We start from the raw sequence: 17396 nt of genomic DNA on the forward strand, positions 1-17396 counted from the left end.
TGCTCATTATGGCCAGATAGGGATGCTTGGGATAGACACACACACACATACACAAACACACACACGCACGCACGCACACACACACACACACACACACACACACACACTCATCGCCAAGCACTGACAGTATGAGGTCACATTTAATGCATCCACTCTCTTCAGACTCTATTAAACAATTATTTCCTTCTTCATCTTTCAATCTCTCGAGCAGTCACGCTTTGTTATATAAAAATAAAGCTTTTAAATATGCACTTTCATCTTATAAGAGAAAAAGGCGCACTGATTTTTCAAAAGCAACTCGAGAACAAAAAGGTGCGAAATCACCTCATGTTTGTTGCAACATAATGAAGAGTTGTTTTTTTACATAGAAAAATGCAAAATGATGAAATATAACTCTTGACTGCTCCTACAATAATTGCAAAGTATTGCAGCGCTTGGAGTGGGGTTATTTAAAGGGGCTATACTGCCCTCTAGTGGGGAGCTTTGCGCCTCACATGCTTAAAGTTGGCCAAATGAACTATGAAACAGTGCTCACTTCATTCATCCATCCATCCATCTAGCCGTTTTCTCTACCGCTTGTCCCTTTTGGGGTCGCGGGGGGTGCTGGAGCCTTATTATCTATTATTTGTACTGAATGACACTGAGAGCTGTTTCTGATACAGTACAATGTCTAAAACCTGCGTATAACTTCCTTTTACTCTTGTAAAACACCACATTGTCATCATTCAAGTTAAGACATTTGTTGTGTTTTGTCCATGCTATAATGTCAACAAAGGTGGACTTATTTTTACATGATTACAACAGTAAAGGATGTTAGAATGTGACTGTAAACCTTGCCCATGGCTTAAAATGCCTGATTTTGCAGTAGAATTGTTTAAAAAGTTGCGGCGTTTTAAGGTGTATTTTACCATTTGACATTAGATTCTCTGTGATTTTATGAATTTGTGATTTGTGAACCCTTACCTCAAAAAGTAAAGGATTTCATCAAATCTAATAATATAGGCTTTATTCATATCTTTACTTAATTGATTTTGATATTGACAGTCATTTTTCAGTCCCACCAGGATCTTGTGTGCCTTTTTGGAAAAACTGTCAAAGCGCTTTGGGCTCCTCAAAAAGGGGTAGAAATGCGCTATACAAGTACAACCATTTACCATTTACCATTTTTTTGAGATGCTTGAATTTGCAGGAGTTCCAAAAAATTACAATGGAAAGTGCATTTTGTTTAGGTGTACGTTGCATTAAAATTGCAAAAAAAATTGTGATTTTCCATCTGTAATTAAAATAGTGAATTTGCTGAAGAAAAAGTCATTAATAAACGGAGAAAATCATGTGGCCATCATGGCACACAACAATGTGCAAAATAGGCTTTGCATTACACCAAAGTCCACTTACAAGGAAGAGACTAAAAATTCAAAACAAACTTTCACTGTTAAACTAATGTATGCTCAAGTAGTAAAGGTAAAGGACATTACTGTAGAGATAACGCTCTGTATATCAGCTGTACACTGACTACTTTAAAGCTTCATTTCGAGTATTTTAGAGGGGTCTGTTGGGGATGGCTACTCACATTGGGCATGGCCTAAACCGGAAATAAAGCCGGAAGTAGGTATATGTCATATACGGCCACCATTTTTGTCATTTGTAAGCTCTAGAGTTATATGCAGCTATTTAGCGCTACCCTTGTTGCTCCCTGGGACTTTTTAAAAACACGTTCTTAAATAGAAAATGATGAGGAAGTAATTATAATTTTTGATTCAATGTATATTCTGTAGTATATCTATGCCACAGGGCGGCACGGTGAACAGTGGTTAGAGCATAGTGCATCTGCCGCACACTATGAAAGTCCTGAGCAGTCCTGAGTTCAATTCCGTGCTCTAGATCTTTCCGTGTGGAGTTTGCATGTTCTCCCCGGGACTGCGTGGGTTCCCTCCGGGTACTCCGGCTTCCTCTCAGTTCCAAAGACATGCACCTGGGGATAGGTTGATTGGCAACACTAAATGGTCCCTAGTTTGTGAATGTGAGTGTGAATGTTGTCTGTCTATCTGTGTTGGTCCTGTGATAAGGTGGCGACCTGTCCAGGGTGTACACCGCCTTCCGCCCGAATGCAGCTGAGATAGGCTCCAGCATGGTGTTCTTGGGATGCAACTCAGTATTCTTCTTCAACCAAACACGACGAGTTGAGTTCATACTAAAAAGTTCTATTTTAGTTTCATCTGACCACATGACATTCTCCCAATCCTATGCTATATCATCCATGTATCCATGTTGGTATAAACTCAACTCGTCGTGTTTGTAATAAAAAGAAAACTGAGTTGCATCCCAAGAACACCACACCTACTGTGAAGCATGGGGGTGGAAAGATCATGCTTTGGGGCTGGTTTTTCTGCTAAGGGGACAGGACGATTGATCCGTGTTAAGGAAAGAATGAATGGGGCCATGTATCGTGAGATTTTGAGCCAAAACCTACTTCCATCAGTGAGAGCTTTGAATGGTTTACCAAATACTTATTTTCCACCGTAATTTACAAATAAATTCTTTAAAATTCCTACAATGTGAATTCCTGGATTTTTTTTTTCACATTCTGTCTCTCACAGTTGAAGTGTACCTATGATGAAAATTACAGACCTCTGTCATCATCTTAAGTAGGAGAATCTGCACAATTGGTGACTGACTAAATACTTTTTTGCCACACTGTATCCTTACGATAACCACAAATATCAAGTGTTTGTCTTACACACAGTAATCACTTGTGGACAGACAAAGCCCCAGTATTGCAAAAAAAACAACTATAATTTAAAAGAAGAAAGTTAATTTGCAGTTCTAATCATACTGATGATTTTTTAAACTGACTATTGTATCTCTCTTATGCATCCATCGCATTAAATTATGCAAATGCTGTGATGACGTCATCTTGCTGCTTTTAGGTTAAGCAATAGCTTCTTTGATTGCTGACCAGCTGGCAACACTGGAAGGATGGTGATGACAGTCCAAATTCACTCACAAAGTGCAGGTTAATATTACATTTGAAATGTGGCAATTGAACACGACAAACAACTTAAAATGATAATGCATTAAAGTTTGACGCCCTAGGATTTAAATAATAATGTAAATAACCTCCGCACTACATTAGAAATGGCTGATTTCCTAAAAAACATGAGATAAAATGGCGGCTGGATGTGATGCTATTTTCCTCTTGTACGGGTTATAAATTATTATGAGTCTAAACTACAAATAAAATGGTGAATTTCTTAAAAGAAAACACAAATAGACAAAAAATGGCTGCCAGCTTGACTCTCATGGGCTTACTCATTTTCCCAGAGTGCATTGCAGCTACAGTGAATTGTCCGTTTTTGGTTAATTTGGCGGCTAATTTTTTCTTAAAAACAGACATATCTTGTTGGGGGGAATGTTTACTTTCAATCAAACTAACTTTTAGGAAGAAACAATTTAAATACACATGAGAAAACCAAAAGTTAAAGGGACTGCACTGCAAAAACTGAAATCCAAGTAAGATTAAAGGCCTACTGAAATGAGATTTTCTTATTTAAACGGGGATAGCATGGCCATTCTATGTGTCATGCTTGATCATTTCGCGATATTGCCATATTTTAGCTGAACATCCACGATAAAGCTCGCAACTTTTGGTCGCTAATAAAAAAAAGCCTTGCGTGTACCGGAAGTAGCAGACGATGTGCGCGTGACGTCACGGGTTGTAGGGATCCTCACATTGTTTATAATCATAGCCACCAGCAGCAAGAGCGAATCGGACCGAGAAAACGACGATTTCCCTATTAATTCGAGCGAGAATGAAAGATTTGTGGATTAGGAAAGTGAGAGTGAAGGACTAGGAAAAAAAAAGAAAAGAAAAAGGCGGATTCAGATGTTATTAGACACATTTACTAGGATAATTCTGGAAAATCCCTTATCTGCTTATTGTGTTACTAGTGTTTTAGATAGATTATAAAGTCATACCTGAAAGTCGAAGGGCTGCGGTGACCGCCAGTGTCTCTGAGGGAAGCCATATGGAGGAGCCAAAAAAGTCACAGCTGCCTTTTTGACAGCTGCTGCAGGAGGACGTAAACTCCGCTCAAGTCTCCGGTAAGAGCCGACTTAATATCACAATTTTCTCATCCAAAAACTTGCTGATTGACATGTGGTAGAGAACCATGTTCGCTTGACCGCTCTGTTCCATATTAAAGCTTCACAACAAACAAAAAAACACCGGCTGTGTTTTGGTTGCTAGAGGCAGCTGCAATACACCGCTTTCCACCAACAGCATTCTTTGTAGTCTCCATTATTATCAGAACAAATTGCAAAAGATTCAGCAACACAGTTTTCCAAAATACTGTGGAATTATGCGATGAAAAGAGACTACTTTTAGCCTTGAGTGGTGCTGGGATAAAATGTCCACTCACACCAATAACGTCACAAACACACGTCAACATAAGCGTCATCATTCCACAACGTTTTCAACAGGATAACTCGCGGTACATTTAAAATTGTACTTTAGTAAACTAAAAAGGCCATATTGGCATGTGTTGCAATGTTAATATTTCATCATTGATATATAAACTATCAGACTGCGTGGTCGGTAGTAGTGGGTTTCAGTAGGCCTTTAAAATATCTCAAATAAGAGTGATATATGCTTATTTTCTGTCTGATAAGATCATTCTTCTCACTAAGCAGATTTCATGTTAGTGTTTTACTTCTTTTAAGGGTTTTGGTCCTGAATTATCTCAGTAAGATATTGCAGATTGTTGCTGAGATTTTATGACCTATATTGAGTAAAACATACTTGAAACTAGAATATCAACTGTTGCAAAGCTGTCATCAAAACTCACAAGTATAGAACTACTTTTTTAAAGTATTAATTTCTTATTTCAAGCATGAAGAAAAAAAAAAGCATGACTTTGACACAATTGTGTCTCATACACCTTCCGCCCGAATGCAGCTGAGATAGGCTCCAGCGACCCCCCGCAACCCCGGAAGGGACAAGCTGTAGGAAATGGATGGATGGATGGATGGATGGATGGATGGATGGATGGATGGACGGATGGATGGATGGATGGATGGATGGATTAAAACAGATGACAGCCAAATGGACTTTTCTGTTTTATTTTCAATGAAACAATAGAAAATACGTACTCGTATAGTAGTACAGTTGTTATTAGTGAGAATATAGTTATTTTATGGTATTTTTGGGTTAATTGAGATCAGCTAATTTTACTTGTTTTGGAAAGTCTTGACAAGCCAAATTTTCTTGTTCAAATAAAATACCCCTATTTTTTTTTTTTTTTTTTTTCTTATTTTTGAACACTGACTTTTTGCAGTGTGATGAATATTTTAAGTGTGGTCACAGTTTGACCTATAAACTTAATCTTATCATTTGGATCATTTTCTATGGAGGAAATGGTGAAGCTAGTCTTAACAAGTCTACGAAATGAGTATGTTTACTCCAATTATTTTCTTTCACAGTGGTTAACTTATTTTTACATTTGAATGACAATGAATGTCATTGGGGTTGAATTTAGGCTTGCAACTCATTGGTTATGGTGTTAGTCTATTTGGGAACATTTATACAGACTCAACATGGTACATCACATACATATTTCTACTTTCTCATTACATTATGTCCAAAAAGGCATCAGAAAAACCAAAGCATATTATCCCTCCCCTTTTCCTTTGCATAGCAAATAGACACACATTTGTTTGTTCACTTCCTATGCCCAACCTGTAACACAAACAATTTTAAATACATACATTACCTGTACCTGCGACTAGGTGGCGACTTGTCCAGGGTGTACACTGCCTTCCGCCCGATTGTAGCTGAGATAGGTACCAGCGCCCCACAAGACCCAAAAGGGAATAAGCGGTAGAAAATGGATGGATGGATGGCCATTACCTGTACATCTAATAAAGGTTTAATGATGGCCATAATTTGACCCTGGAACCGATTATTATTCATTTTCATGTCTTTCTATAGGAAAATGTTTTTTTTTCTGGAACAGATTATGTCTGAACGAAGATGTTACACTGTATTTAGACTTAAAGGGGAACTGCATTTTTTCAATGTTGCCTAAGACACAAACATAATGTTTTTCTTTTTTATGCATTATATCTCATAAATAAAGGCTAGCAAAAGGCATCTAACAATGGAGGTGATAGGATTTGCTATATTCCTCCTATAAAGGGCCCTAAAAACATCCAAAGACTTCCATCAATGTTTTATATACATGCTGTAGGTATATATGTAATGTAGTAACATGCACATTCATAAAAACATGTAATATTAAGTTATTTTCTCATTTTAACCACACGGCTGCATTTTCATTTCACATACGCATCACATTTACTTTCCCCTTCAACAACAACACCAGTACTCATGGCAGACTTCATGAGAGATGACAATGACTACTTTGGGACAAATGACGATCCAGAACCTTATATTTTTGAGCCTGAATCAACAGAGGGGGAGCGACAAATTTTAGAAGTCGAGTGATCAGCAGATCCAGCTAGTAGCAGTGCTAAACAAGAAATACAAACTACGAACATTATAAAACAATCACTTACTGTACAATGTCTGCTCTCATTGGGATGGTGACTGAGGGAATGTTTGTATCTTCCCGTTGAGGAAGAGTTAATCATAATCCTCACAAAGGGTAAAAAAAACAATTTTTTTTTTCTTTTCGACTTTTTTTTTGCCATCTCCTGGTCTAAGTTGAATGCCAAAGTTTACTAACTTCTCAGATTTAAGACAATAACTCTTTATTTACAATCTAAAATTAACTTTTACTAACTCTGAGGTGATGCAGCAGCTCACCGGCTCAATATGTCAATATCTGCATGAGCAAGTTTCCTCTCTGTGATCACGGCGCTGCTAAAAAATAGTGTGTCTGCTTTTGCGCTGCCCTTACAATAACAACATTGCTAATACTTGGTTAATATTCAGGTCAAGACATCTAAATGGAGTATTGTTGGCAGTTTTACTCCCATTTGCTGCAATTTTAGCCACTTTGTACTTGCCACATTTTACGAATTAGAATATGGAATAACCTACAATTGAATATTCAACTTCAAACCCTTGGTATATTGAATGAGTTTAAAGCTTCTGTGAAAGGATTGCAGTCTACCTTGTCTGTATGCACATGTGTCATGTGAGCAAGTTTTTAATGTAACCTTTTGGCCAGGTCTCCCTTGGAAAAGAGATCTATGATCTCAATGGGATTTTTACCTGGTTAAATAAAGGCTAAATAAAAAAATTAATATGTTTTATCGTTTTACATACACAACTTTTTTTTTAAGAGCAGTTCCCCTTTAAATAAGGCAACAAAAATATTGGAGCCCCCAAGGTGGATGTTTTATTACATTTCATAAAATAAGAAAATATCACATATACAGTTAAAAATAAAAAAGTAATATATTTTTTCTCCTTTTTTTCATGCACCCTGAAGCCCTCTTGAGACTAAGGATGCCGCCATCGACCTGCCAGACGCTCAGCGCCAGGAGTGGTTCGCTCAGTACTTTTCCTTTTGATCGCCAACACTACAAACCTGCAGAAATACACCAGGATTTTCAGCATGTCAGCCAAACTTTGAAGAAGACTTTAAAAAAGACAACAATACCATTGGAATTAGCTATACAAAAAAGGAACAAGAATAATGTTGAAATTCTTTGTTTTCAAACTGTTATTTCGGAAGAAAAATCCAATGTTTTTTGAAGTGAGCCAAACAAAGGCCGCCATTCACTCAGCTTTGATTTGATTGTCCATTGTCTCACTTTGTTTGAGTACAGTGACAATGATCACGTTAGGTTGGATGTTTAGTTCATTTTGTCATCTCCACTCTCATGCTGCTAATTGCCATTGTTTCTTTTGGACTCCGGTGAGACGTAGATGTGCGTTCGTCCAGAAAACCTACGGTAGAGATTGTCGTTGCTCTCTGTGCGTTAAAACGCGGCTTTGCTAGACCTGAGGGCGGCGTGACCTGACCTTACCTGACCCCCTCCCCGCCCCCCCTCGCCGGCCGCGGCGTTTAGGGGGGGACACCATCTTTGTCATGGTCGCTTAGAAGCCTCAGCAAATGTTTTTTGGTAGACTCTGAATAAAACCTTGTTTGTATGGTCATCTGTCTCAACACAGATACAATGATGTCTCACCAATTTTAAGAATAAAAATAGCATTTTATATTTATATTATACTGTGTATGCTTAGTAAATGATTGTTGTGACATTTGTGTGTGTGTGTGTCTCTTGTTTATTCCATTTTACTTGAAATAATGACATTTCAGTACACAAGAGGATTTTTGTATCACATCTATTCCTTCCTAGGCGCAATCGAGGGGTTCCGGTTTGGTGGCCGCGGGATTAGGTTTCTGCTTTTTGCAGATGCTGTGGTCCTGATGGCTTCATCTGGCCGGGATCTTCAGCTCCCACTGGATCGGTTCGCAGCCGAGTGTGAAGCAACCGGGATGAGAATCAGCACCTCCAAGTCCGAGTCCATGGTTCTCGCCCGGAAAAGGGTGGAGTGCCATCTCCGGGTTGCCCCAAGTGGAGGAGTTCAAGTACCTAGGAGTCTTGTTCACAAGTGAGGGAAGAGTGGATCGTGAAATCGACAGGCGGATCGGTGCGGCGTCTTCAGTAATGCGGACGTTGTACCGATCCGTTGTGGAGAAGAAGGCGCTGAGCCGGAAGGCAAAGCTCTCAATTTACCGGTCGATCTACGTTCCCATCCTCACCTATGGTCATGAGCTTTGGGTCATGACCGAAAGGATAAGATCACGGGTACAAGCGGCCGAAATGAGTTTCCTCCGCCGTGTGGCGGGGCTCTCCCTTAGAGATAGGGTGAGAAGCTCTGTCATCCGGGAGGAACTCAAAGTAAAGCCGCTGCTCCTCCACATCGAGAGGAGTCAGATGAGGTGGTTCGGGCATCTGGTCAGGATGCCACCCGAACGCCTTCCAAGGGAGGTGTTTAGGGCACGTCCAACCGGTAGGAGGCCACGGGGAAGACCAATGGACACGTGGGGAAGACTACGTCTCCCGGCGGGCCTGGGAACGCCTCGGGATCCCCCGGGAAGAGCTGGACGAAGTGGATGGGGAGAGGGAAGTCTGGGCTTCCCTGCTCAGGCTGCTGCCCCCGCGACCCGACCTCGGATAAGTGGAAGAAGATGGATGGATGGATCTATTCCTGCAACAGTTATGCAGCGTGGTGTAGTTACAGTGTCTACCACTAGATAGCAGCAGCGCCATTGTTTTGACACTACAGTTTTTCTTCGACCCCGGAAGAAGAAACCAATACGCGCCGACACCTCCGCCTGAACACGATGGCGGTTTCAGGCGCCGGTGGGTCCCCGAGCCGCCTAGTCCAGTATGTTGTCGTCCGTTCGGACTTGGTCCAAAAGCTGTCCTGGCCCCTGGGAGCCGTGGTAGCACAAGGTTGCCACGCTGCCACGGCCGCCATTCACCTGCACTACACCGACGGTGACACGCAGCGCTATCTGGCGGAGCTCGACGACATGCACAAAGTAGTCCTCGGGGTGAGTGGCCACATATTCCGAACTCCATTGAAAAAACGTCCGATTTAACAACACTGCTTTTTTTTTTTTAAAACACTTGAGTGCTTATTTGCCATTTTGTTAAATAACACACATCATTGGTATTGCTGTAAATCAATCGGCGTTAAAGATATTAACCCTTGATGCTTGATATGTTTGTGTGGCAATCATTGGTACTTTACATATCAATCAATCAATCAATGTTTATTTATATAGCCCTAAATCACAAGTGTCTCAAAGGGCTGCACAAGCCACAACGTCATCCTCGGTTCAGACCCCACATAAGGGCAAGGAAAAACTCACAACCCAGTAGGATGTCAATGTGAACGACTATGAGAAACCTTGGAGAGGACCGCAGATGTGGGTGACCCGCCCCCCTCCCACACACACACTCTAGGGCAGTGGTTCTCAAATGGGGGTACGTGTACCCCTGGGGGTATTTGAAGGTATGCCTAGGGGTACGTGAGATTTTTTTTTAAATTCTAAAAATAGCAACAATTCAAAAATCCTTTATAAATATATTTATTGAAAAATACTTCAACAAAATATGACTGTAAGTTCATAAACTGTGAAAATAAATGCAACAATGCAATATTAGGTGTTGACAGCTGTCAGGCTTGGACAAGGATGGTGTGTGCTCCTTCGACGCAGCGGGATTACAGGACGAGCCAGGCGTGAATTCAGGTACATGATTTATTAAATAAACAAACAAACTACAAAAAGGCAAACCAAGGACGCGCTCTGTGGCGGATAAAAATTTATACTATACTTAAAACAAAACACCACAATGGCATGACTATATACAAACAAAACAAAACTAGCACAATGACATAAATACAAAAAACCGTACTCGGCATGAAACTATGGACAAGGACGTGAAGGTTTGAACAGCATGGGTAGGGTGCGTGCGAGTGTGAAGATCCCAGGACGAAGACAAGAAAAAGAGTGACTTAAATAGCTGTGATGATTAGTAAAAAACAGGTGAGGCTGAGAACAGGGACGTGACAGGTGAAAACTAATGAGGTTGGCATGGAAACAAACAAAACCAAGAAGTGCAAAACGTGACTGATTGTCCAAAATCAAAAACATAACATGACAAAACAAAACATGATCCATAGGTGTGACGACAGCTAGATTTTTTGTGTGGACATGTTCCATAAATATTGTTAAAGATTTCTTCTTTTGTAAAGAAATGTTAAGAATTAAGTTCATGAATACAGATGTATCTCTATTACAATCCCTAAAGAGGGCACTTCAAGTTGATGATTACTTCTATGTGTAGAAATCTTTATTTATAATTGATTCACTTGTTTATTTTTCAACAAGTTTTTAGTTTTTTTTATATCTTTTTTTCCAAATAGTTCAAGATAGACCACCACAAATGAGCAATATTTTGCACCGTTATACAATTTAATAAATCTGAAACTGATGACATAGTGCTGTATTTTACTTCTTTATCTCTTTTTTTCAACCAAAAATGCTTTGCTCTGATTAGGGGGTACTTGAATTTAAAAAAATGTTCACAGGGGGGGTACATCACTGAAAAAAGGTTGAGAACCACTGCTCTCGGGGAGACCGGATGCAATGGACATCGAGTGGGTCTAACATAATATTGTGAAAGTCCTGTCCATAGTGGATTCAACATAATAGTGAGAGTCCAGTCCATAGTGGGGCCAGAAGGAGATCATCCCGAGCGGAGACGGGTCAGCAGCACAGAGATGTCCCCAACCAATGCACACTCGAGCGGTCCACCTGACTCTAGACAGCCAGCACTTTATCCATGGCCATGGACCTGTGCCCCCCCCCCCCCCCCCACCCCCATCCACAAGGGAGAGGGGCAGAGGAGAAAAGAAAAAAAACGGCAGATCAACTGGTCTAAAAAAGTCTATTTGAAGGCTAGAATATATAAATTAGTTTTAAGATGGGACTTAAATGCTTCTACTGAGGTAGCATCTCTAACTGTTACCAGGAGGGCATTCCAGAGTACTGGATCCCGAATAGTAAACACTCTATTGCACGCAGATTTTTTGGGCTCTGGGAATCACTAAGAAGCCGGAGTCCTTTGAACGCAGATTTCTTGCCGGGACATATGGTACAATACAATCAGCAAGATAAGATGGAGCTAGACTGTGTAGTATTTTATACGTAAGTAGTAAAACCTTAAAGTCACGTCTTAAGTGCACAGGAAGCCAGTGCACGAGAGCCAATATAGGCGTAATATGATCAAACTTTCTTGTTCTTGTCAAAAGTCTAGCAGCCGCATTTTGTACCAACTGTACTCTTTTAATGCTAGACATAGGGAGACCCGAAAATAATAAGTTACAGTAATCGAGACGTAACGAACACACTAATAATGATCTCAGCGTCACTTTACTTTACTTTATTTAGCAGTGGCGGGCCATGCGTTTCCCACCTAGGCCCTCAGTGATGTCTAACTTCAATGATTACCTCTCAAAATACCAAAATTGATGTCACCACATGACCATTGCTGGAGAAATACTATACAGGACCACATTTATGCACTACTGTGCATTAAATCACATCAGAAGTATAAAAAATCACATCCGTCCATCCACTCATTTTCTACCGCGTGTGCCTTTCAGGGTTGCGGGGGGTCGCTGGAGCCTATCTCAGCTGCATTCGGCAGAAGGCGGGGTACCCCCTGGACAAGTCACCAACTCATCGCAGGGCCAACACAGATAGACAACATTCACACTCACATGCACACACTAGGGCCAATTTCGTGTTGCATATCAACAGTATAAAAAACGAGTTATTCTTTGTCACACTTAAAAATCTATTAAAACGCATCAGCAATTAAAACATATACCTTCGATTTCTCTGCTTGGCTTATGCAACTTCCGGTCAGTAAATTTTGATTCACAGTACACACTTCTCAAAGATATATCAACTGCCCTGACCACATGATAGCGACAAATACACATGTAGCAATGTTCATTAAATGACATGCATGACACACTTTAACAACAAGAGTTTACAACATTTAGTTTTACAGAACAGCTACTGTCAACAACTTGTGAACTGATTGCCTATCGCAACTGTCTCTCAACTCTGTGTTCTCAAATTCATCCACTAACGGTCCTGTGAGTATCCAATCACAGAACGTGTGAATGTCACAATCAATGTGAAGGCATCTAGAAGTAACCTGACTCTGGCCAGATCTTTGTAGTTCGCTGAGCTCCACACAAGGAGATGTATTTCAGAAGGCGGGCCTTGTAAAAAAAAATAATTGTATGTAATTGGATAAACCACTTGTCCATTATCTTGAATGATGTGCTACTACAACCAGTCACATCAAAATCAACCCGTGACGCTGATGTGAGCGACACTACGAAATCCAAAACAGAACGGTCGACATATTGGATAACGACAGAGCAAAAAGTAAAATAAATGCCTTCAAAACCGTTCTATGTTCATCTTTTAAAGAATGAATATTTGATAGATTTGACAAAACAGTTGCAATAGCAGAATCAATGTCAGCACACGATTCCTCGCTGCAAGTCGCCACTGTTGTTTGCTTCGGCGCTATGTCACATCTCTGAAATCCGGCCCGGCGATCCTGATTGGTTCATTATTTGTTGCTATCTTCAAGGAATTAAATTGCCCTTGATCCTAGATCCTTGTGTAGAGCTCAGCGAACTACAAGTATCTGGCGAGAGTCAGGTTAAGCTAAAAGGCCTTACTGGCAACAACGCGCGATCTGATTGGCTATAGCAACTGTCTATCACCTGTATGTCCCCCCCGATCACTTACAGTGCACGTACGCCCGCTTTGTTGATTCTGAAAGCGTCTGGCAGATTTGATACAGCATGGCAACATAAGCTAGCTGGATTCTGATTGGATACAAACTTAAATTAAAACCAACAGCACTGGAAGAATATGACATAAAGAACATTTGAATAATTTTAAATATTTAGGGAAAGTAAATAAAAAAATAATTGTATCTTTAATTATGATCATGATTTCTGGTTATGTTAGGCCGGCACAGAAGGTCTTGATGGCCCTGGCGGCACACCACTGTTGTTTAAAAAGTTGAAGTTAAAGTACCAATGATTGTCACACACACACTAGGTGTGATGATACTTGTCCTCTGCATTTGACCCATCCCCTTTATCACCCCCTGGGAAGTGAGGGGAGCAGTGGGCAGCAGTGGTGCCGCGCCCGGGTATCATTTATAGTGATTTAACCCCCAATTCCAACCCTTGATGCTGAGTGCCAAGCAGGGAGGTAATGGGTCCCATTTTAATAGTCTTTGGTATGACTTGGCCGGGATTTGAACTCACAACCTACCGATCTCTGGGCGGACACTCTAACCACTAGGCCACTGAGTAGGTTTAGTGTCTGGCTAGCGAGTTAGCTGTTAGATTCTTGGCTAGTTACAGCCCAATCATACTTGCTTAGAACGTAGAACTTGCTCACGTTTGCTACTAAACATGTATAAATTGTGGCATAAAACTAAAACCAAACAAATAAGTAAATTCTAACATCATAATTCTTCTTAAAATTGTTAGATAGCGGCCTGTTGCAAACATGGTGGATTTTAAAGTGTATGTGTTACAAAAGGCGTTTGGTGTGAGTACAGTCAAACCTAAGGGACTAATCCAAAACCATTCATGCGTTTGACAGGAAAACAAGGAAAGTATTTACATAGTCCAAAAGATAAATACTTATCTATTCTATCCAATCAACATAACTAAATTCATGTCCATTTCTTTCCTGAATTCAAAACATATATGTATTTATGATTTGAGAAACTAGTGATTTAGGGCTATATAAGTAAACATTGATTGATTGATTGATTTGAGCATGTGAGCCGTGCAGTCATTACACTTGTGTTCTCCAGGCTCCAGACGAAGCCGCCCTCTCGGCTTTATCAGAGACTCTGACCCAGGCTGGCGTGGCCCACAAGCTCTGGATCGAGCAGCCAGAGAACACTCCCACATGTCTGGCCCTCAAACCCTACCCCAAAGAAAGAGTACAGCCGCTGCTATGCAAATTCAAACTCTTGAAATGAACTCACACCGCATACAGACTTAGTACAGTAAGACATTGACCATAATGTTCAGTAGGCTTCAGTAGACAAGAATGTAAACATTGCCTGTACAGTAAATAAAGGCGATAACATGGCCACGGTTTTACCCTGGAACAGATTGTTTCCATTTCTTATGTAAAATTGGTTGAACTGTGTTTTTTAAGCTTTCACTGACCAATCTCATGTGGATAAATAAAGTAAACAAAAATTGTTTAACCTAATGCCTGAAGACTTACGAGTCGTGTTACGGAGGAGACAGCTTGACCCCGGAAAAAATAATTTCCTCTGATAATTGTTTGCAAACAAAAAAACAATTCTACAGCATCCACCTTGTTTACTTTAATCCTGTATAGTTAAATTGTGTCAACAGTTCAATAGTTTTAATACAATTTATGATAGGGGCAGTTTGACCCTGGAACTGATTTGCCAGGTAATAAAAAAAAAAAAAGCTTAACAAGCTTTTTTTTTGTGATGGATTAGGCAAGTTTTAGAGATGACGATGTAGTTTTTCCTCTACTGCCCCCTAGAGAGATTTTACCATTAATGCCTAAACACCTCGCTCAATGCCAAATATAAAAGTTGGCTTCCAAACAGCTGTAACTTTGTTGTTTGGGCAATGAGAGAGAGAGAGAGAGAGAGAGAGAGAGAGAGAGAGAGTGTGTGTGTGTGTGTGTGTGTGTGTGTGTGTGTGTGTGTGTGTGTGTGTGTGTGTGTGTTAATGGGTGTTGTCTTGCAATCTTTTCCTAACTGTCTAAGCATATGTTAACACAAAAATGAATCGCTTGCTGCAATCCGTGGAATTTTTATAGCTTCAATGATTGATATTTAATGATTTTGCTGTACCTGTGTAGAGTACGGTATTTTCTGGACCATAGGGCTCACCGGACTATAAGGCGCACTGCCGATGAATGATCTTGTTTTCATATATTAGGCGCACCGGATTATAGGGCTCATTACAGGAGTCATATTATTACTGGTATTATTTTTTTTCTAATTGGAAAACACTTCCTTGTGGTCTACATGACAGGTAATGGTGGTTCTTTGGTGAAAATGTTGCAGAGATTATGTTTTACAGATCATTTTTAAGCCGCTTTATGACAGTCTTTTCCGGATGTGCCGTTTTGTGGGCGGACCTATTTACGTGGCTCACCTTCGGCAGCGTCTTATCCCCATCATTTAAGTTGTAGCGGTTTAGCGTGCAAGGTCGGGACTGGAAGAAGTGTCAAAAGATGGAGCTTACTGTTTTAATGACAGTCAGACTTCAATCAATAACGGAGCAGCATCTCCTCATCCGGAAACAACGACGCCAGAAATGCGTCCCGTAAAAAAACGTCCAACCGGAACTCTCTAATAAGTAAAGTTACTTGGGTGTTTACTGACAGGAATAAGTAAGAATGTTACACTACTTTATATTAGAAATGGCAACAGCGGAGGATGAGTGTCCCATTACAAGAAGATAGAGAAAAAGAAGAAGCTTATCGACTACGGTGTTGACACGAACTACAAAGGCGAACTCACACAATTTTTCAGAACTTATGCAGATCCCAAATACAGATCAGCAGGTACCAGAAGGTAAGAAAAGTTGCTTGTGCATAGTATTGCAAAACAAAATGCCAGATAATGTCTTACCTTATACACACACCATGAGAAATGGGTTATACTTGTATAGTGATTTTCTAACTTCAAGGTACTCAAAGCGCTTTGAAACTATTTCCACATTCACACACTGATGGCAGGAGCTGACATGCAAGGCCCTAACCACGACCCATCAGGAGCAAGGGTGAGGTGTCTTGCTCAAGACGTGATGAGGTTAGTAGAAGGTGGGGGATTGAACCAGGAATCCTCAGGTTGCTGGCACGGCCCCTCTCCCAACCACGCCACACCCATAATAATACTCGTATGTTGAAGCACAGTACAATCCATCAAGCGGTGGAGTTTCGTAGCTTACCAAAGTCGTACTAAAACATTTTGATGGATATTTGAGCGCCGTGTGTAATGTTCTATGTTTTCAATAAATAGGTTGTACTTGTATAGCTCTTTTCTACCTTCAAGTACTCAAAGCGCTTTGACACTACTTCCACATTTACCCATTCACACACACATTCACACACTGATGGAGGGAGCTGCCATGCAAGGCGCTAACCAGCACCCATCAGGACCAAGGGTAAAGTGTCTTGCTCCAGACACAATGGACGTGACGAGGTTGGTACTAGGTGGGGATTGAACCAGGGACCCTCGGGTTGCGCACTGCCATTCTTACACTGCGCCACGACGTCCCATATGTTCAATGGAACATATAAAATGTTGGTTTTGTTTACTTGAGTCATATTGCAGTATACATGTATCTCTTTGGTGTGACTGCCATCATATTGCAGTCTACACATATCTTATGTTTGACTGCCATCTGCTGGTCACACTTATCAGTTCACCATGTACCAAATAAAATAGCTTTGAGGTTGGTAAACCAGAATTATTCTGTACAGTAGGCGTACCACGTTATAAGGCGCACTGTCGATGTTTTGAGAAGAAAAAAGAAGATTTTAAGTGCGCCTTATAGTCCGGAAAATATGGTAGTAGTGCTTAAGAGGTTACGTATTATTCCACGTAGGATGCTGACCGACAAATTGATGTTGATGTGCATCCATGACTGACAGGTCCGCTGGTGTCTCAGCACCAACAGGTCCGGGCTGCCAGCCAAGTGGGAGCAAATTTGCATATTTTGAATAAGGCCTGCATCTTTCACACCATAAATCCAAACTGCACTCGTCCGGATTGTCTAGGTTTAAGCATAT

At 40.6% G+C, this 17396-nt stretch overlaps 2 protein-coding genes across 4 annotated transcripts in view; both read left to right on the top strand.

Annotated features, from left to right (window-relative positions):
- The window catches only part of fam184ab (family with sequence similarity 184 member Ab), a 157979-nt gene extending 149788 nt beyond the window's left edge, over nucleotides 1-8191 (top strand). For all 3 annotated transcript variants that reach the window (XM_061900908.1, XM_061900909.1, XM_061900910.1), the window contains one exon: nucleotides 7455-8191. In XM_061900908.1, the coding sequence (XP_061756892.1) occupies nucleotides 7455-7536 (82 nt within the window). In that variant the 3' untranslated portion in view covers nucleotides 7537-8191. The remainder of the gene's footprint in view (nucleotides 1-7454) is intronic.
- A 1077-nt stretch (nucleotides 8192-9268) lies between these two features.
- ptrhd1 (peptidyl-tRNA hydrolase domain containing 1) lies at nucleotides 9269-14718 on the top strand. Its single transcript, XM_061900911.1, has 2 exons — nucleotides 9269-9533; nucleotides 14416-14718. The coding sequence occupies exons 1-2, from the start codon at nucleotides 9321-9323 to the stop codon at nucleotides 14584-14586; spliced, it is 384 nt and encodes a 127-aa protein (XP_061756895.1). The 5' UTR covers nucleotides 9269-9320; the 3' UTR covers nucleotides 14587-14718.
- The last annotated feature ends 2678 nt before the right edge of the window (nucleotides 14719-17396 follow it).

This window comes from Nerophis ophidion, linkage group LG05 (assembly GCF_033978795.1).
Source record: "Nerophis ophidion isolate RoL-2023_Sa linkage group LG05, RoL_Noph_v1.0, whole genome shotgun sequence".
Taxonomy (NCBI): domain Eukaryota; kingdom Metazoa; phylum Chordata; class Actinopteri; order Syngnathiformes; family Syngnathidae; genus Nerophis; species Nerophis ophidion.